Source organism: Anguilla anguilla, chromosome 11 (assembly GCF_013347855.1).
Source record: "Anguilla anguilla isolate fAngAng1 chromosome 11, fAngAng1.pri, whole genome shotgun sequence".
Lineage (NCBI taxonomy): Eukaryota > Metazoa > Chordata > Actinopteri > Anguilliformes > Anguillidae > Anguilla > Anguilla anguilla.
This window is the reverse complement of record NC_049211.1, coordinates 182,993-203,960: the sequence shown is the minus strand read 5'-3', so window position 1 is coordinate 203,960 and position 20,968 is coordinate 182,993. Positions and strand designations below refer to the sequence as shown.

Sequence of the window (20,968 nt, the reverse complement as noted above, 5' to 3'; positions counted from 1 at the left end):
TGTGGTACAGGTGAGAGGTATGTACAGGTAGGGGGTGTGGTAAAGGTGGGAGGTGTCTACAGGTGGGGGTGTGGTACAGGTAGGAGAGTGGTTAAGGTGAGAGGTGGGTACAGGTAGGGGATGTGGTAAAGGCAGGAGGTGTGTACAGGTAGGGCGTGTGGTACAGTTGAGAGGTGTGTACAGGTAGGGGGTGTGGTACAGGTTAGAGGTATGTACAGGTAGGGGGTGTGGTAAAGGTGGGAGGTGAGTACAGGTAGGGGGTGAGGAACAGGTGAAAGGAGTGTACAGGTGGAGGGTGTGGTACAGGTAGGGGGTGTGGTACCTATCAGGTTGGTGCCTTGCTCGCGGGTGGTGATCAGCACACGAGATTCACTTCCCTCCTTCACTACCGCAGCATGAGCCATGACAGAGGTCCTGGAGGCCACACCCACAACCACCTGCACACATCGGTGACATTACAATCAAAGACATCAAAATCAGTGACATTAATGCGTAGACTGCAGATGAGGTTCGGTTAACTGACAGGTGCGTACGGAGGGAAAGTGAAGGGTGACTGGGAGGTGACTGATGTCCTGATTTACTGTAGGTGATGTGATAATTATGGCTGGGTTTTTGTCATGGTAGTCGCGGGTTAGGGTTATGTACTTGTATGGTGTAGCATTAAGATTTGTCTTCACTGGAACTAAGGGGCCAAGCCGCAAACCATGACAAACAGCCCCAGACCAAGGGGTGTCCAGATACTTTTGGTCACATAGTGTCTGTCCTATTCGTGAGTGCTGCAGAATCATCAGACACAGATGCGTTTACAGGCTGGGGCCCTGTGGCCTCACCTGAAACTCACCTCTCTGTAGGTGGTCTGCTGTCCAGGGATTTCATAGAACACAGTGACAGCGCCAGCATCGCGAGCCACGCCCACTCCTGTGCGAGGGTCCAACTCCAGCACCCCCCCCACTGAGGAACTCCAGGTGCCTGTGAGCCCTGCAGAGAAAAACAACCTTACAACCTGTACCTGCCCCCACCTGCACCTGTGCCCCATCAAATCACCTTACAACCTGCACCTGTTCCCCAACCAATCACCTTAAAACCTGCCCCCAACTGCACCCCCAACCAATCACCTTACAACCTGCACCTGTGCCCCAACCAATCACCTTACAACCTGCACTTAAACCGCCCAGTTTCAATAAGGATGCGACCAGCCACCTTCTTGATTGACGAGTTGTGTGTTGAAGCAGATGACATCACCCACGACCAGGCTCTGTGCTTCGCTGGGGTGGATGGCGTGTTGCACTGGCAACGCAAGGAAGTCGGCCACGCTTGTCTGCTCCGTGTCCCACACCCCCAGCAGCGTCACACCCACGCTCACCGTCCGCACCGTCAGCGTAGTGTTGTCAGGCCCTCTGCCGACCAGAACCAGGTCATCCCTGAACAGGAATCGAGAAACAGCACACCCTCAGAACTGAGGAGGCAAAGCTTAATCCAACCCCAAACCCAACCTTGAACTCAACTCCGAACTCAACCCCAAACCCAACCCTGAACCCAATCCTGAACTCAACCCCGGACACAACCCTGAACCCAACCCTGAACCCAACCCCGAACCCAATCCTGAACACAACCCTGAACCCAACCATGAACTCAACCCCGGACACAACCCTGAACCCAACCATGAACCCAACCCTGAACCCAATCCCGAACCCAATCCTGAACCCAACCCTGAACCCAACCCTGAACCCAACCTTGAACCCAACCCTGAACCCAATCCCAAACCCAACCCCTAACCCAACCCCGAACTCAACCTTGAACCCAACCCCGAACTCAACCCCGAACGCAAACCCCAAACCCAACCCCACTCTGTCAAATCTGCTGGAACAGGTACTCTTCACGCCACAAAAGCAGAGCAGAGCCCGCAACCTCACAGCTACTGTGTAGTGCACCTGATGCTGATTGGTCAGTGTGTGGGGCACCTGATGCTGACTGGTCAGTGTGTCAGGTCCTGATGCTGATGGGTCAGTGTGTGGGTCTCTTGATGCTGACTGGTCTGTGTGTGGGGCTTCTGGTGCAGACTGGTCAATGCGTGAGGCTCCTGATGCTGATTGGTCAGTGTGTGGGGCTCCTGATGCTGATTTTTCAGGGTGTGGGGCTCCGGATGCTGACCAACTAAAATAAATTTTCTTGCATATTCTCATGTTTGTAGTTCTTTCATCACATTCTGATGCCTAAGATACAAACGGGTTATAAAGTAAAATTTAAAAAAAGGAAAAACCAATATAAAGTGTCTGTATGAAATCTGCATGGAATGGCATGGATCTTCATTTGTTATGTTTCTCCACTCAGTTATTCATGTTTTTCCTTTAACTTCCTGTCTGTCTGTGAATGGTAGAGTACTTGACATTCACTGAGATTTCAGAAACGAGCATGTTCTCTCAGATGTCTAGACAACCACAACTTGGAAAAACATGATTTTCTTTAACTTGGAGCTGTAAATAAAACAATAACACTGAATCTTCCGCTGGAGTTCTGAGCAGGGTCCTCTCCATTCGCAACAGGGAGGGAAAACACACTTTTCACAGGGAGAAACCGCACTTCAACCAGACAGGGATGCAGCTTCAAAACGGGTCTCAGAGCTTGTGAGGACATCAAAGCACATGCCCTCAGACCACAGCTGTGACCACTGCAAGGACTCCATCCTCTTCATAAACATCTCAGACCACTGTGACCACTGCAAGGACTCCATCCTCTTCATAAACATCTCAGACCACAGCTGTGACCACTGCAAGGACTCCAACCTCTTCATAAACATCTCAGACCACAGCTGTGACCACTGCAAGGACTCCATCCTCTTCATAAACATCTCAGACCACAGCTGTGACCACTGCAAGGACTCCATCCTCTTCATAAACATCTCAGACCACTGTGACCACTGCAAGGACTCCATGCTCTTAATAAACATCTCAGACCACTGTGACCACTGCAAGGACTCCATACTCTTCATAAACATCTCAGACCATGGCTGTGACCACTGCAAGGACTCCATCCTCTTCATAAACATCTCAGACCACAGCTGTGACCACTGCAAGGACTCCATCCTCTTCATAAACATCTCAGACCACTGTGACTACTGCGAGGACTCCATCCTCTTCATAAACATCTCAGACCACAGCTGTGACCACTGCAAGGACTCCATCCTCTTCATAAACATCTCAGACCACAGTGACTGCTGCAAGGACTCCATGCTCTTAATAAACATCTCAGACCACTGTGACCACTGCAAGGACTCCATCCTCTTCATAAACATCTCAGACCATGGCTGTGACCACTGCAAGGACTCCATGCTCTTAATAAACATCTCAGACTACAGCTGTGACCACTGCAAGGACTCCATCCTCTTCATAAACATCTCAGACCACTGTGACCACTGCAAGGACTCCATGCTCTTCATAAACATCTCAGACCACTGTGACCACTGCAAGGACTCCATGCTCTTAATAAACATCTCAGACCACTGTGACCACTGCAAGGACTCCATGCTCTTAATAAACATCTCAGACCACAGCTGTGACCACTGCAAGGACTCCATGCTCTTAATAAACATCTCAGACCACAGCTGTGACCACTGCAAGGACTCCATGCTCTTAATAAACATCTCAGACCATGGCTGTGACCACTGCAAGGACTCCATGCTCTTAATAAACATCTCAGACCACGGCTGTGACCACTGCAAGGACTCCATGCTCTTAATAAACATCTCAGACCACAGCTGTGACCACTGCAAGGACTCCATGCTCTTAATAAACATCTCAGACCAAGGCTGTGACCACTGCAAGGACTCCATGCTCTTAATAAACATCTCAGACCACAGCTGTGACCACTGCAAGGACTCCATGCTCTTAATAAACATCTCAGACCATGGCTGTGACCACTGCAAGGACTCCATGCTCTTAATAAACATCTCAGACCACAGCTGTGACCACTGCAAGGACTCCATCCTCTTAATAAACATCTCAGACCACAGCTGTGACCACTGCAAGGACTCCATCCTCTTCATAAACATCTCAGACCATGGCTGTGACCACTGCAAGGACTCCATGCTCTTAATAAACATCTCAGACCATGGCTGTGACCACTGCAAGGACTCCATGCTCTTAATAAACATCTCAGACCACAGCTGTGACCACTGCAAGGACTCCATGCTCTTAATAAACATCTCAGACCACAGCTGTGACCACTGCAAGGACTCCATGCTCTTAATAAACATCTCAGACCATGGCTGTGACCACTGCAAGGACTCCATGCTCTTAATAAACATCTCAGACCATGGCTGTGACCACTGCAAGGACTCCATGCTCTTAATAAACATCTCAGACCATGGCTGTGACCACTGCAAGGACTCCATGCTCTTAATAAACATCTCAGACCACAGCTGTGACCACTGCAAGGACTCCATGCTCTTAATAAACATCTCAGACCATGGCTGTGACCACTGCAAGGACTCCATGCTCTTAATAAACATCTCAGACCATGGCTGTGACCACTGCAAGGACTCCATGCTCTTAATAAACATCTCAGACCACAGCTGTGACCACTGCAAGGACTCCATGCTCTTAATAAACATCTCAGACCACAGCTGTGACCACTGCAAGGACTCCATGCTCTTAATAAACATCTCAGACCATGGCTGTGACCACTGCAAGGACTCCATCCTCTTAATAAACATCTCAGACCACAGCTGTGACCACTGCAAGGACTCCATCATAAACATGTACGCCAGACTCGGACCTTTCCCAGAAAACGCACTCAACCTGCCTGTTGATGCGAAGGTGAGGGCGGAGGTGTTCGCTCTACCTGTTGGTGGCAAAGGTGAGGGCGGAGGAGTGGGCGTGGAGAATGTGGCCAGTGCTGTCGTGGCAACACACGCTGAAGGTGAGCACGGTTCCCAGGGGAACGGCAGAGAGGGTCTCTCTGTTGGCCGTGTGCAGAACCGGGCTGGGACTGAACCGCACGTACGCTACTGGAACCACCTGAAACACACAGCCGTGTGATTGGACAAGTAAACATTCACAGTCCTGTGATTGGACAGGTAAACACACACAGCTGGGTGATTGGACAGGTAAACACACCAGCTGGGTGATTGGACAGGTAAACACACACAGCCGGGTGATTGGACAGGTAAACACACAAGCTTGGTGATTGGACAGGTAAACACACACAGCCGGGTGATTGGACAGGTAAACACACACAGCCGTGTGACTGGACAGGTAAACACACACAGCTGTGCGATTGGATGGGTAAACACACAGCCGGGCAATTGGACAGGTCTGGTTTGATAACATGAAGAATGGGGAAGCCTGTTCCATCTTCTATGCTAACACTCGGGTGAACATGAGGAATTATTTATCTTCCATATGCAACATGCAGAAACTGCAGTTTCAGTTCTGATTGGTGCATGTTATAATGTAACATTCCCCACTATAAGTGTAACCCCCACCTATAAGGACACACCCTCTCTGTTAAAACTGAGCAGTGATACACACCTTCACAGCAAGGATCAGGGTTTGATTGATGCCAAAAGGCTCCTGAGAGGTGACTTGTAGAGAGGCGGAGCCAGTGAGAGAGCCAGATGACAGGTGGCCAGCTTCATCCACCTGTACCAACCCCCCCTTATCAGGACAATCCAGCACAAGGTATGACAGCTTGCCCACTCCGTCCCTGCAACAGAACAGTCAAAGGACACCAGGAAGTTCAGGGCCCAGTCATTACCCAACAGGAAGTACAGGGCCCAGTCATTACCCAACAGGAAGTACAGGGCCCTGTCATTACCCAACAGGAAATACAGGGCTCTGTCATTACCCAACAGGAAATACAGGGCTCTGCCTTCACTCACAATTCCAGGAAGTACGAAGCACAGAGACAACACAAATGTCCCCAGATGGTCATTCTTGGTGCTCTTTATCAATGTGGTTGGGCAACTGTTAAATCTACTCAGAAATGCATAAAACCTGCGTATTTTACCTGTTAGTCTGAAGCTTTAGTACAGAATTTGGGGACATCCGAATATCCTCCACCTCCACTTCTGGATTCACTAAATGCAGTCTGTCGTACACCTGCACACGACACTACATATCACACACCTGCACAGTACACGAGATATCACACACCTGCACACAACACTACACATCACACACCTGCACACGACACTACACATCACACACGACACTACATCACACACCTGCACACAACACTACATCACACACCTGCACACACTACACATCACACACCAGCACACAACACTACATCACACACCTGCACACACTACACATCACACACCTGCACACAACACTACATCACACACCTGCACACAACACTACATCACACACCTGCACACACTACACATCACACACCAGCACACAACACTACATCACACACCTGCACACACTACACATCACACACCAGCACACAACACTACATCACACACCTGCACACACTACACATCACACACCTGCACACAACACTACATCACACACGACACTACATCACACACCTGCACACAACACTACATCACACACCTGCACACACTACACATCACACACCAGCACACAACACTACATCACACACCTGCACACACTACACATCACACACCTGCACACAACACTACATCACACACCTGCACACACTACACATCACACACCTGCACACAACACTACATCACACACCTGCACACACTACACATCACACACCTGCACACGACACTACACATCACACACGACACTACATCACACACCTGCACACAACACTACATCACACACCTGCACACACTACACATCACACACCTGCACACAACACTACATCACACACCTGCACACAACACTACACATCACACCAGCACACAACACTACACATCACACCAGCACACAACACTACATCACACACCTGCACACAACACTACATCACACACCTGCACACAACACGACATCACACACATGCACACGACACTACACATCACACACCTGCACACAACACGACATCACACACCTGCACACGACACTACACATCACACACCTGCACACAACACTACACATCACACACCTGCACACAACACTACACATCACACATCTGCACACAACACTACACATCACACACCTGCACACAACACTACACATCACACATCTGCACACAACACTACATCACACACCTGCACACAACACGACATCACACATATGCACACGACACTACACATCACACACCTGCACACAACACTACACATCACACACCTGCACACAACACTACATCACACACCTGCACACGACACTACACATCACACACCTGCACACAACACTACATCACACACCTGCACACAACACTATATCACACACCTGCACACAACACTACATCACACACCTGCACACAACACTACACATCACACACCTGTGCAGAAGACTGATCTGAGAGTTGTGATCTGTACCTGGATCTGGATCTCATCTGAGAGTTCTGCTCCGTTTCCCAGCAGGTGTCCAGCCTGTGGATCTGAGGCTCGGACCGTCACCTTCAGAGCCGTGCGGCCCTTCGATCGCCCGTGGACACTCATGGAGAAGCTGTGCTCCGGCTGCAGCTGCACAGACACCTGAAGGAGAAAAGCAGAGCTGTGCTAATAGAGAGCTGCGCTAAAACAGATCCGCACTAACACAGAGCTGTGCTAAAACAGAGCTGCGCTAGCAGAGAGCTGTGCTAAAACAGAGCTGCGCTAGCAGAGAGCTGCGCTAAAACAGAGCTGCGCTAACACAGAGCTGCGCTAACAGAGCTGCGCTAAAACAGATCTGCGCTAGCAGAGAGCTGCGCTAACAGAGATCTGCGCTAAAACAGAGCTGTGCTAACATAGAGCGACACTAATACAGAGCTGCTATAACAGACAGAGTGGCGCTAACACAGGGCTGCATTAAAACACAGGCTGTGATGTAGCCCTGTTATGGTAAATCAAAAACTGCTAGCAGAAAAACAGAGATATTGAAATTTAAACTTCAGAAGGCTGGTTCCACTGCACAGGGTCTAATGCAGTGAGGAGAAGCAGCTCAGGCAGGAGACAGGAGGACCTCCTCACCTCTGATTGGCGGGTGTGCAGCTGCAGGACGTCCCGCTTGGAGACTGACCAATGGAAGCTTAGCCCCGGCAGCGCAGAACCAAAGGAGAAGGGCGTCTGGCTGCTGGTCATCCCCATCACATACACAGGCATCTACAAGCACAGAGATCAACACCATCACTAGCACAGGTACTGCACAGGGATAAACCATATCACTAGCACAGGTACAGCACAGCACAGAGATCAACACCATCACTAACACAGGCATCTACAAGCACTGAGATCAACACCATCACATGCACAGGCATCTACAAGCACAGAGGTCAACAACATCACTAACACAGGCATCTACAAGCACAGAGATCAACACCATCACTAACACAGGCATCTACAAGCACAGAGATCAACAACATCGATAACACAGGCATCTACAAGCACAGAGATCAACAACACCACTAACACAGGCATCTACAAGCAGAGATCAACACCATCACATACACAGGCATCTACAAGCACAGAGATCAACAACATCGATAACACAGGCATCTACAAGCACAGAGATCAACACCATCACTAGCACAGGCATCTACAAGCACAGAGATCAACACCATCACTAGCACAGGCATCTACAAGCACAGAGATCAACACCATCACTAGCACAGGCATCTACAAGCACAGAGATCAACACCATCACTAGCACAGTTACTGCACAGAGATCAACACAATCACTAGCACAGGTACAGCACAGGTAACAGAATTACCTGGGTCCCAGTCTGCATCCTTGTGATGGGCGCTCGGATTCTGATTCCCCTCAACTGCACAACTTCCACTTCCACCTGATCCTGTTCAGAGAGAGAGAGAAAATACAAGAGTACAGTCATAAATACCCATAAGTCATAAGTACTTCAATCCCCTTAAATGCACGCAAGCATGAAAATTTACATCCACACAAAAAAAACGAAACAAACCCGAACAACCAGTTTTACGCACACAGAAACACACACTACGCACACATGTACACACACACTACGCACACATGTACACACTACGCACGCGTGTACACACTACGCACACATGTACACACACTACGCACACAGAAACACACACTACGCACGCAGAAACACACACTACGCACACATGTACACACACACTACGCATACATGCACACACACACTCTCCAGGCTGGACTTCTGTTAAGTGTCCTGTTCTGTTAGAGTAAACTAGTTGTGGAAGCACACAGTGTGCAGAGTGCAGTGTGTGTGGGGCCGTTACTGTGAACTCTGAGCTGGCCGAACCTGCAGGTGTAAAACATTACCTGAGAAACCACCACCTGCTTCCCACTCTCCACATCCACCGCCTGCACCAAGCCGGTCACCGTCACATTGCCCACGGCCACGCCCCTCACGTGACCCATGCGGTTGACCGTGGCGATGCTCCCGTCGCCAATGGAGAACAGGATATTGGACTGCGGTGGCCCCCCCTCTGATGTAATCTAGTAGAAAGCCATAACATGACAAAGCATTTATAAATCACAGCTATTTCCATCGCTGAGCCAACGCTCTTATCCAGACGAATACACAGAACATCAGTGCAATACAATTCCACCAATACCACCCAACTGCATCATGTTACACACACACACACACACACCTGGATCACGTTACCCACACACATACACACATACACACCTGGATCACGTTACCCACACACACACACACACCTGGATCACATTACCTACACACACACACCTGCATCATGTCACCTACACACACACACCTGCATGTCACCTACACACACAGACACACACCTGCATCAAGTCATCCACACACACACACACACACCTGCATCACGTTACCTACACACACACACACACACACAACTGCATTATGTCACCTACACACAGACACCTGCATGTCACCTACACACATAAACATACACACACACCTGCATCATGGCCCCTACAATCACACACAACCTCCGAGGCAGCAGTCTGAAGGGAGGGAACACCTGAAAACAGAAGCGCCTGTCAGAAACACAACCACAGCAGCATCACGCTACAGCTAAGCGCTAGGCTAAACACTGCAGCTAAGTGCTATTATAAACGCTACAGCTAAACGCTATTCTAAAGGCTACAGCTAAGCGTTAGGCTAAACGCTACAGCTAAGCGCTATTATAAACGCTACAGCATCACGCTAGGCTAAACGTTGCAGCTAAGTGCTATTATAAACGCTACAGCTAAACGCTATTATAAAGGCTACAGCATCACGCTAGGCTAAACGTTGCAGCTAAGTGCTATTATAAACACTATAGCTAATTGCTATTCTAAACGCTACAGCTAATCGCTATTCTAAACGCTACAGCTAAGCGCTATTCAAAATGCTACAGCTAAGCGATATTCTAAACGCTACAGCTAAGCGATATTCTAAACGCTACAGCCAAGCGCTATTCAAAATGCTACAGCTAAGCGCTATTCTAAATGCTACAGCTAAGCATTATTCTACTTTAAATAATGTTCTATAATTGTATGTTTTTGAATTTCTTTTTCTTATTAAAAGCCTAACTAGGGACATGAGTTGGAAACTAGCAATAGCTATAATCTCTGTATGCGGTACATCAGTTACATCAGCTTGTTTGTAATGAGTTGAAGTGGTACTATGTTAACTTGCATTGTCCCTACCAAATAAACTATATGAAATTAAATGAAATAAGTGCTACAGCTAAGTGCTATTCTAAATGCTACATCTAAGTGCTATTATAAACGCCACAGCTAAGCACTATTCTAAACGCTACAGCTAAGCGCTATTCTAAATGCTACAGAAAAGTGCTATTATAATCGCCAGAGCTAAGCACTATTCTAAACGCTACAGCTAAGCACTATTCTAAATGCTACAGCTAAGCGCTATTCTAAATGCTACAGAAAAGTGCTATTCTAAATGCTACAGCTAAGCTTTTGTATAAAAACCCCACCTGCCTAAACATGGCTATAGCTAGTGTTTCCACTAAGAAATCCCTGACAGAAAGCGCAGAGCCTTACTTCCATTTGCTGCGGAGCAGACATGACTCTTCTCCCACTCTTATCCAACACCACGGCAGAGAGAGTGGTCTGGCCGACAGCCGCACCCTGGACCAGGAACACCGCTGTGTCCGGCTCGGACGACTCCGCCAGGTGCCTGCCAGGGAGAGACCTGCTCAGCACCTGCCCACAAACCTCCCTCAACCAATCAGCACTCTGCAGCTCAGGGACAAGGGGCGGGGTCAGTGAGGGACTGAGGGGCGGGTCAATGTGGGACTGAAGGGCGGAGTCAGTGTGGGACAGAGGGGCGGGGTCAGTGTGGGACTGAGGGGCGAGGTCAGTGTGGGACAGAGGGACGAGGTCAGTGCGGGACTGAGGGACGGGGTCAGTGTGGGACTGAGGGGCGGGGTCAGTGTGGGACTGAGGGGCGGAGTCAGTGCGGGACAGAGGGGTGAGGTCAGTGCGGGACTGAGGGGCGGGTTCAGTGCGGGACAGAGGGGCGAGGTCAGTGCGGGACTGTGGGACGGGGTCAGTGTGGGACTGAGGGACGGGGTCAGTGTGGGACTGAGGGACGGGGTCAGTGTGGGACTGAGGGGCGGAGTCAGTGTGGGACTGAGAGGCAAGGTCACTATGGGACTGAGGGGCGGGGTCAGTGTGGGACTGAGGGGCGGGGTCAGTGTGGGACTGAGGGGCGGAGTCAGTGTGGGACTGAGGGGCGGGGTCAGTGTGGGACTGAGGGGCAAGGTCAGTGTGGGACTGAGGGGCGAGGTCAGTGTGGGACTGAGAGGCAAGGTCAGTGTGGGACTGAGGGGCAAGGTCAGTGTGGGACTGAGGGGCGAGGTCAGTGTGGGACTGAGGGGCGAGGTCAGTGTGGGACTGAGGGGCGAGGTCAGTGTGGGACTGAGAGGCAAGGTCAGTGCGGGACTGAGAGGCAAGGTCAGTATGGGACTGAGGGGCGGGGTCTTTGCACTCACGAGAGAGACACAATTGCAGAAGCTGCCTTCAGCTTCAGGTTCATCAGAGGAAAGTATTTGGACAGAAAGGGCTGCTTGTGGTCATCCAGCACACGCACATAAGCTCTCACAGTCTTCCCAATTTCCACCTGCAATGCAGTAAATTCCACATCACTGCAGAGACCAGTCAGCACCCCGGGATTTTGCAATTGAAATAATATTAAATTCAATCAATCCCCGCAATAACTGCAAAATCCTGCTCACACACTGACACATGCACTATGTGACACTGCAATCATTGACACATTCACTGACTATGGGACACCGCAATCACTGACACATGCACTGACTATGTGACACTCTCTACTGTGGAAGTATTCATGGATTTCCTGCAGCAGAAAGAAAGCCAGTGTCTAAAGATGATACTTTCATACAGTCATATTTTCATCTTATAAAATGAGCATAATGAGAACCAGCTGACACTGCTGCCGCTGCTCGGCCCCGCCCACTCCGAACTCACCTTGTCCACCACTCGGATGTACACCTCAGCGATGTCCGAAATGCGCACGGTGGCTGTGGCAGGAGCGGGGAAGGCCAAGCAGAGGTCGTGCACCATCACCGCCACCTGGCCGGGCTGCAGGGGGCGCACCTGAAACACACGGCATGTCCCGTCACCTGCACACCTGCGCTAACCTGCTGTCACGTGCAGACACACGCAGACACACACGCAGGCACACGCGTAGGCACACGCAGGCACATGCAGACACACACGCACAGGCACACACAGACACATGCAGACACACACGCACAGACACACATGCAGGCACACACAGACACGCAGGCACATGCAGACGCACACGCAGACGCACATGCAGGCACACACAGACATACGCAGACACACAAGCAGGCACATGCAGACACAAGCAGACGCATGCAGACACACGCAGGCACACACACAGGCAGACACACAAAGACACACGCAGATGCACATGCAGGCACACACAGACATACGCAGACACACAAGCAGGCACATGCAGACACAAGCAGACGCATGCAGACACAAGCAGACGCATGCAGACACACGCAGGCACACACACAGGCAGACACACAAAGACACACACGCAGATACACACGCAGACACAAACGCAGACACACGCAGGCACACGCAGACACAGACACACACGCAGACGCACATGCAGGCACACACAGACATACGCAGACACACACGCAGACACACAAGCAAGCACATGCAGACACACAAGCAGACGCATGCAGACACACGCAGGCACACACACAGGCAGACACAGACACACAAAGACACACACGCAGACACAAACGCAGACACACGCAGACACACAGACACAGGCACACACACAGGCACACACAGACTGGTTTAGAAACAGGCAGACACACATACATATATAGCTAATTCACCTCTGCAGTTCCTTGGGATTCCCGGTAAACCAAATCTGCTATTCCCCCTGCGCTTGTGTTGACAAAGAAGTACCCAGAACCTTCTTTTAGAGTCAATTCAGCCTGTAGAACAAAAATAGTAATCAATGAGCTGCAAGTTACACGGAGGAACAAAAACTTAGAAGGAACCCACAATGAATCGAGCGCTTTAGAGAAGGGACCCACAATGAATCAGTGCTTTAGAGAGGGGACCCACAATGAATCAGTGCTTTAGAGAGGGGACCCACAATGAATCAGCGCTTTAGAGAAGGGACCCACAATGAATCAGTGCTTTAGAGAGGGGACCCACTTGTGTTCTAGAGAAGGGACCCTTATGAATCGAGCGCTTTAGAGAGGGGACCCACAATAAATCAGCGCTTTAGAGAGGGGACCCACAATGAATCAGCGCTTTAGAGAGGGGACCCACAATGAATCAGTGCTTTAGAGAGGGGACCCACAATGAATCGAGCGTTTTAGAGAAGGGACCCACAATGAATGAGTGCTTTAGAGAGGGGACCCACAATGAATGAGCGCTTTAGAGAGGGGTCCCACTTGTGTTCTAGAAAGGAAACCTCAAACGGGACAAGTGCTTTATACACTGCCTGGCCAAAAATAAATTCGCTGTTTGGATTTTTTTGGACAGTGCCCACAGCCTCTGGAGGCAGTGTTATGATCTGGGGTTGCTTTTAGTCAGGTCTAGACTCAGCAACTTTATGCGGCAATAAAATGAAGTCAGCTGAGTACCTGAATGTACTGAATGACCAGGTTATCCAACCAATAAATTTTTTCTTCCCTGACGGCACGGGCATATTCCAGGACGACAAAGCCAAGATTCATTGGGCTCAAATTGTGAAAGAGTGGTTCAGGGAGCATGAGGAATCATTTTCACACATGAACTGGCCACCACAGAGTCCTGACCTTAACCGCATTGAAACTCTTTGGTTGTCGAAACAATGCCACGATGAATGCGTGCCGTAATCAAAGCTAAAGGCAGTCCACGAAATATTAGAGTGTGCAACTTTTTTTTGGCCAGGCAGTGTAGAAGGTGCCTTACAAAGGAGCTAGAAGCAGAGAGTGTATGTACAAAAGGCGGAGGCTTTAAGTTCCTCACCTGCACGTCGGGATGGTTGTATATGGTGAGGGCCTGAGGGCTCACCCTCACGTCCTCCACCAGCAGCAGCTCTAACGTGGCGGAAACGGGGGTCAGGGGGTCATACTGCCAACAAGAGGAAGTGACATCACATTCAGGTACAATGTGAACCAGGATACTGTGTGTCCACAGCCACACCTGTACACACCTGCCACTACATAACCCTATCACACTTCGAACCCCACACCCAAAACTGTGACCATATTTCCATTTCAAATTCATCTCAAAACATGAGAATGGTGGTGCAGGCATAATAAAGAATGTTCTTAACCTCTTCAGTTCATTCAGCATTTTACTACTCCCATGAATTTTGTATTTGAGTGTCGGTGTGCACTTCTGTTTCTCATAACATTGGAAGAAAATGATAGGAAATAACCATTTCTTATCCGATGTATGTAAGTGTAATACTTGACTGTATGGGTGTGCATTACTGTAGATGTGCAGCACATGCCGCAGTATTCATGCTTCAGTAAACCTGCGCAGCCAGAGAGCAAATCCCACCCAGCCTTCCTTTCACTTCCTGCATCTCTGCTGTTTTTCATAGCAACCTCCATAACAACAGCCCCCATAACAACAATCCCTATAGCAACACCCACAACAACAGCTCCCATAACAACCCCCATAACAGCCCCCATAGCAACCTCCACAACAACAGCCCCCAAAGCTATCCCTATAACAACAGCCCTGACTGCTGTACTATCATAGTAACCCTCCACAGCAATGCCTCCTATATTGGTTCTACCATAGAAAGCACTGTAACAGCCGCCCTAATGTTGGTTCTACCATAGAAAGCGCTGTAACAGCAGCCCTAATGTTGGTTCTACCATAAAAAACCTCATAACAGCAGCCCTAATGTTGGTTCTACCATAGAAAACCCCATAACAGCAGCCCCAATGTTGGTTCTACCATAGAAGAGCGATGTAAAGAAGTGTCCCTGTGACATGGCTGCTTACAGCAGTGTGTTCAGTGTGCCCACACTACAGCTTCCTGTTCTGACAGCTTGAACAGGAAGTGACTCATTCTCAGGCTTCCATGTAAAGACAGTGAAATGGCAACAGATGACAGAGCATGTGCATTCAGCAGCACTCTTACCGGGGTCTGCACCCGGGCGGCCTCCATGTGGGGGCGCTGGTACCCCACGGCACTCACGGTGATGGCGGCCACGCCCGACTCCCGGTGCACCACCACCGTCTGCAGGCCTGAGAGAAACAGAGTTACTCTTTAACCACCAAGAAACAGCCCACTCAGCATCAACGGCAGAACCAGTCAAACAAGACTGGAAATGGGGCTGCAATGCTAATTCTGACTAAATCTTGTAGAAAACTAACAAAGCATCTTTTGCCTTTCAAAAGATGAGCTCTAAGCAGAAGTTATATAAATATACTTTATATACATATTTGCGGGGGTTAGGACTAATAAGGGTCAAATAATGTGTGTCCAACCACAGCTGCACATTCAGGTCATTCTCATTTCTGAAAGACTTCACTGCATCACAGAGATGAACACAAATGGAGTACCACAGAGTTTCCTCTACTGCATCACAGAGACGAGCACAAATGGAGTACCACAGAGTTTCCTCTACAGCATCACAGAGACGAGCACAAATGGAGTACCACAGAGTTTCCTCTACTGCATCACAGAGATGAACACAAATGGAGTACCACAGAGTTTCCTCTACTGCATCACAGAGATGAACACAAATGGAGTACCACAGAGTTTCCTCTACTGCATCACAGAGATGAGCACAAATGGAGTACCACGGAGTTTCCTCTGCCCGTTGCGGTCTTGGGTGACGGACAGTGTGATGGGCTGGGTGGGCAGGATGCTGGCCAGCGCCTCTCTGCTGGACTCCCATGCGATGCTCAGAGAGCTGAAGTTATCAAAACGGCGCCCCTGCTGGTCATAGGCCGCTAGGTCCAATATGGGGTTTCGATAATTTGAAACAGGCACCTGAAATTGAGCAAAACAGTATGAATGAAATGCGCCCAAACGAAAATGTGAAGGGGGGATTATCCCCATGGGAGGGGCTGATTACCTCCATGTTATAGGGGGATTACCCCCATGGGAAGGTCTGATTACCCCAATGTTATAGGGGGTTTACCTGCATGTCATAGGAGGGTTACCTGTATGTTATAGGGGGATTATCTGCATGTTATATGGGGGTTATCTGCATGTTATAGGGGGATTATCTGCATGTTAAAGGGGGATTATCTGCATGTTACAGGAGGGTTATCTGTATGTTAGAGGGGGATTATCTGCATGTTACAGGAGGGTTATCTGTATGTTATATGGAGGTTATCTGCATGTTATAGGGGGATTATCTGCATGTTATAGGGGGATTATCTGCATGTTATGGGGGATTATCTGTATGTTATAGGGGGGAATATCTGCATGTTATGGGGGATTATCTGTAGGTTATAGGGGGATTATCTGCATGTTATAGGGGGATTATCTGCATGTTATAGGGGGATTATCTGCATGTTATAGGGGGATTATCTGCATGTTATGGGGGATTATCTGCATGTTATAGGGGGATTATCTGCATGTTATGGGGGATTATCTGTATGTTATAGGGGGGAATATCTGTAGGTTATAGGGGGATTATCTGCATGTTATAGGGGGATTATCAGCATGTTATAGGGGGATTATCTGTATGTTATAGGGGGATTATCTGTATGTTATAGGGGGATTATCTGTATGTTATAGGGGGATTATCTGCATGTTATAGGGGGATTATCTGCATGTTATAGGGGGGAATATGGGTTATGTACATGTTAAAGGGTGGTTAAACTGCGCCCCGCCTCACCATTTGCTTGTTCTGCTGCAGCAGGGGGCAGGACAGGTCCAGGTGGGGGCTGCCGTAAACGGGCACGAGCGTGAGGCGTGAGGGAGGAGCGCACACCAGCTTCACCACAGCTGGCTCCGCCGCCGGGAAGGGGTTAGTCACACTGGCCATGTTCCCCACCGTTATAGCCAGCACCTGCAGGACAGGGCCACGCCTTTACAAACCCTTACACGCCTTTACACACCTTTACAAAGCCTTACACACCGTTACACGCCTTTACACACCGTTACACGCCTTTACATGCCCTTACACACCGTTACACACCTTTACAAAGCCTTACACACCGTTACACGCCTTTACACACCGTTACACACCTTTACAAAGCCTTACACACCGTTATACGCCTTTACACACCGTTACACGCGTTTACATGCCCTTACACACCGTTACACGCCTTTACAAACCCTTACACGCCTTTACACACCTTTACACACCTTTACAAAGCCTTACACACCGTTACACGCCTTTACACACCGTTACACACCTTTACAAAGCCTTACACACCGTTACACGCGTTTACATGCCCTTACACACCGTTACACGCCTTTACAAACCCTTACACGCCTTTACACACCTTTACACACCGTTACACGCCCTTACACACCTTTACACGCCTTTACACACCTTTACAAAGCCTTACACACCGTTACACGCCTTTACACACCTTTACACGCCGTTACATGGCTTTACACACCGTTACACGCCATTACACACCATTACACACTTTTACAAAGCCTTACACACCGTTACACGGCTTTACACACCTTTACAAACCCTTACACACCCTTACACGCCTTTACACACCGTTACACGCCTTTACACGCCGTTACATGGCTTTACAAACCTTTACACGCCCTTACACACCTTTAAAAACCTTTACACACCTTTACAAACCTTTACACAGCTTTACAAACCTTTACACGCCCTTACACGCCTTTACACACATTTACACGCCTTTACACACATTTACACGCCTTTACATGCCTTTACACACCTCTACACACGCCTAAACATAACCCTATCTTACACGCACATAACTAACCATAACCCTACCACACACACACACCTAACCATAACCCTACCATAGACACAGTAATCCTAACACACACACACACTCTCAGCTGTACTAGCGCTCTGTGTTTAACACCTTTATACGGGCACACACTCACCTGTTCCCCTAGAGCCCTGCATGTGGCTCGGACCCAGTGCTGGCCATAGTTGCGTGAGGTGGGGCCACACAGCTCAAGGCTAATGCTCTGCGCATCTTCAGCCGTCAGATTTCTGAAGAATTTGGATGGTTCCAAAATCCAGGGTTTAGGACCCCCTTCAAACAGCATGTCTTTGGAGGAGCCCAAGGTTACCACAGCAACAGACACAGGATCAACAGCCTGTTAAAATTGAAAATTTGTGCCTTAAGTATAAAGATATACATCAAGCCTACTGTGTTCTGATTAGACAAGGCACCTGACAACAAAGACCAATAAAGTTTGCTGTAATTTAAAAACCTGAGATTCAAAAGAGAACAGTTGTGTGATTCCTGGTGTAGGAATAAAAAACCAGATACCCTGTCCTGTCTCTCAGTGCTAGCCTAGCGCTCCTGCAGCCCTGTCTCTCAGTGCTAGCCTAGCGCTCCTGCAGCCCTGTCTCTCAGTGCTAGCCTAGCGCTCCAGCAGCCCTGTCTCTCAGTGCTAGCCTAGCGCTCCAGCAGTCCTGTCTCTCAGTGCTAGCCTAGCGCTCCTGCAGCCCTGTCTCTCAGTGCTAGCCTAGCGCTCCAGCAGTTCTGTCTCTCAATGCTAGCCTAGCGCTCCTGCAGTCCTGTCTCTCAGTGCTAGCCTAGCGCTCCTGCAGCCCTGTCTCTCAGTGCTAGCCTAGCGCTCCAGCAGCCCTGTCTCTCAGTGCTAGCCTAGCGCTCCAGCAGTCCTGTCTCTCAGTGCTAGCCTAGCGCTCCTCCAGTCCTGTCTCTCAGTGCTAGCCTAGCGCTCCTGCAGTCCTGTCTCTCAGTGCTAGCCTAGCGCTCCTGCAGTCCTGTCTCTCAGTGCTATCCTAGCACTCCAGCAGTCCTGTCTCTCAGTGCTAGCCTAGCACTCCTGCAGTCCTGTCTCTCAGTGCTATCCTAGCACTCCTGCAGTCCTGTCTCTTAGAATTGCAATACCAGAACAGACAATGCTCCATCAAATGTTTCCCCCAACCCTAAATGAGAGGGGTCTCACTTTGAGAGGCTTGTAGGCAGCGATGGTGATCTTGGCACTGAGGTGCACGGCGCCGTGGGCGTAGGTGACCTGCAGGGTGGTGTGACCCGGCGCAAGAGCCTCCACTCGCACTCCACTGCAGTGCCCCTGGCCAGGGGCCAGTCTTCCTGTAAACACATCAATCAGCCAATCAGAGTTACAGACAAAGCCACCAAATACCTTCCCTCTCTCGAAACAGCAGGAGAGGAGAATCAAGCACATGCTGTTTACCCTGGAGCATAAAACACAGCAAGACACTGAGCAGTGAAAGGCGCTGCAGAGACAGGATCAGACCGTTCACAGAGATCGCCCAGGCGGATGTCTAGTTTATAGATTATCGTCTTTGGAAGACAGACAATATAATTTGACGGCGCAAACTTGCTCATAGTCCAAGCAGTGTCACTTGTAACTGAGCAGCTTGCTCTGTTTTGATCACAGGAATGCTCTCTCTCTGTCCCTGTCGTTAGAAGTAAACTTCCAGTTTTTCAAGGTATTCCATTGCTGAGCAACACCTCACCCATTCAGCGTAGCCAGGCTTCCCCCTCATCATTAAGTGCGCATAGGCCAGGAGAAGAGGGGGTGCCCCCCCTCTAGCCACTACATAAAATTGGGGCCTTTCTTTATTATTTTTTTGGGGCTTAACATCGAGCCAGTTAGCATCTGTTGCAGTGGACATTTGGGGGGTTGCTATCTGCTGCATGAGGAGAGTCTGACCCTGGGCCCAGTGTGTCTCAGCGTGTGGTGTGCGCAGTCTGATGTCTTTGCTCATCTTTCATTTTTGCATTTTCACCCCTGGTTTTTTGTCACAATCGGCTGCCTTTTGGTTTTTGAAACTTGGTACTCCTGGGACTTGAGAGAAACTGGCTGTGGTTTGGTATTTTCCTTCCTTCATTTCTTTTACAACCGTAACTGTAACATCTGTAACTTAATGAATTTCTTCATTTTAATCTAGTTGTGTATTGTACAATTAGACGCAGGTTGCAACAGGTTGCTCTGCCTATCAACAAATATGATGATATAATTGATGTTTTATAATAATTACCAAAATATATCAAATAAAAATATATTTAATATGTTCGACAAGTGAGGTTTTATTTAACTGTTGATGCACAAGAGTGCACAACCTTAAACTAGGGTGTTAGCGATAAAAACAGCTGGAATCAGAACATAAACATTTTACTCAATTCTCCAATTCTCACAGTCCCAACAAGCCCAATCAGAGTGGAGAGATCAGCCCGTTCGCAGAGTGAAGAGATCAG

At 49.2% G+C, this 20,968-nt stretch overlaps 1 protein-coding gene across 1 annotated transcript in view; it reads right to left on the bottom strand.

Annotated features, from left to right (window-relative positions):
• Positions 1-20,968, bottom strand: part of nup210 (nucleoporin 210) — a 49,058-nt gene that overhangs the window by 9,630 nt on the left and 18,460 nt on the right. Inside the window, exons 14-34 of the mRNA XM_035383360.1 lie at positions 19,692-19,837; positions 18,651-18,869; positions 17,443-17,616; positions 16,394-16,586; positions 15,729-15,835; positions 14,598-14,702; positions 13,469-13,570; positions 12,555-12,683; positions 12,056-12,183; positions 11,103-11,238; positions 10,013-10,075; positions 9,384-9,560; positions 8,830-8,910; positions 8,090-8,221; positions 7,457-7,615; positions 6,007-6,098; positions 5,529-5,703; positions 4,840-5,015; positions 1,201-1,421; positions 842-978; positions 323-437 (exon numbers count right to left, since the gene is read on the bottom strand). Coding sequence (XP_035239251.1) covers positions 323-437; positions 842-978; positions 1,201-1,421; positions 4,840-5,015; positions 5,529-5,703; positions 6,007-6,098; positions 7,457-7,615; positions 8,090-8,221; positions 8,830-8,910; positions 9,384-9,560; positions 10,013-10,075; positions 11,103-11,238; positions 12,056-12,183; positions 12,555-12,683; positions 13,469-13,570; positions 14,598-14,702; positions 15,729-15,835; positions 16,394-16,586; positions 17,443-17,616; positions 18,651-18,869; positions 19,692-19,837 — 2,967 coding nt within the window. The remainder of the gene's footprint in view (positions 1-322; positions 438-841; positions 979-1,200; positions 1,422-4,839; positions 5,016-5,528; positions 5,704-6,006; positions 6,099-7,456; positions 7,616-8,089; positions 8,222-8,829; positions 8,911-9,383; positions 9,561-10,012; positions 10,076-11,102; positions 11,239-12,055; positions 12,184-12,554; positions 12,684-13,468; positions 13,571-14,597; positions 14,703-15,728; positions 15,836-16,393; positions 16,587-17,442; positions 17,617-18,650; positions 18,870-19,691; positions 19,838-20,968) is intronic.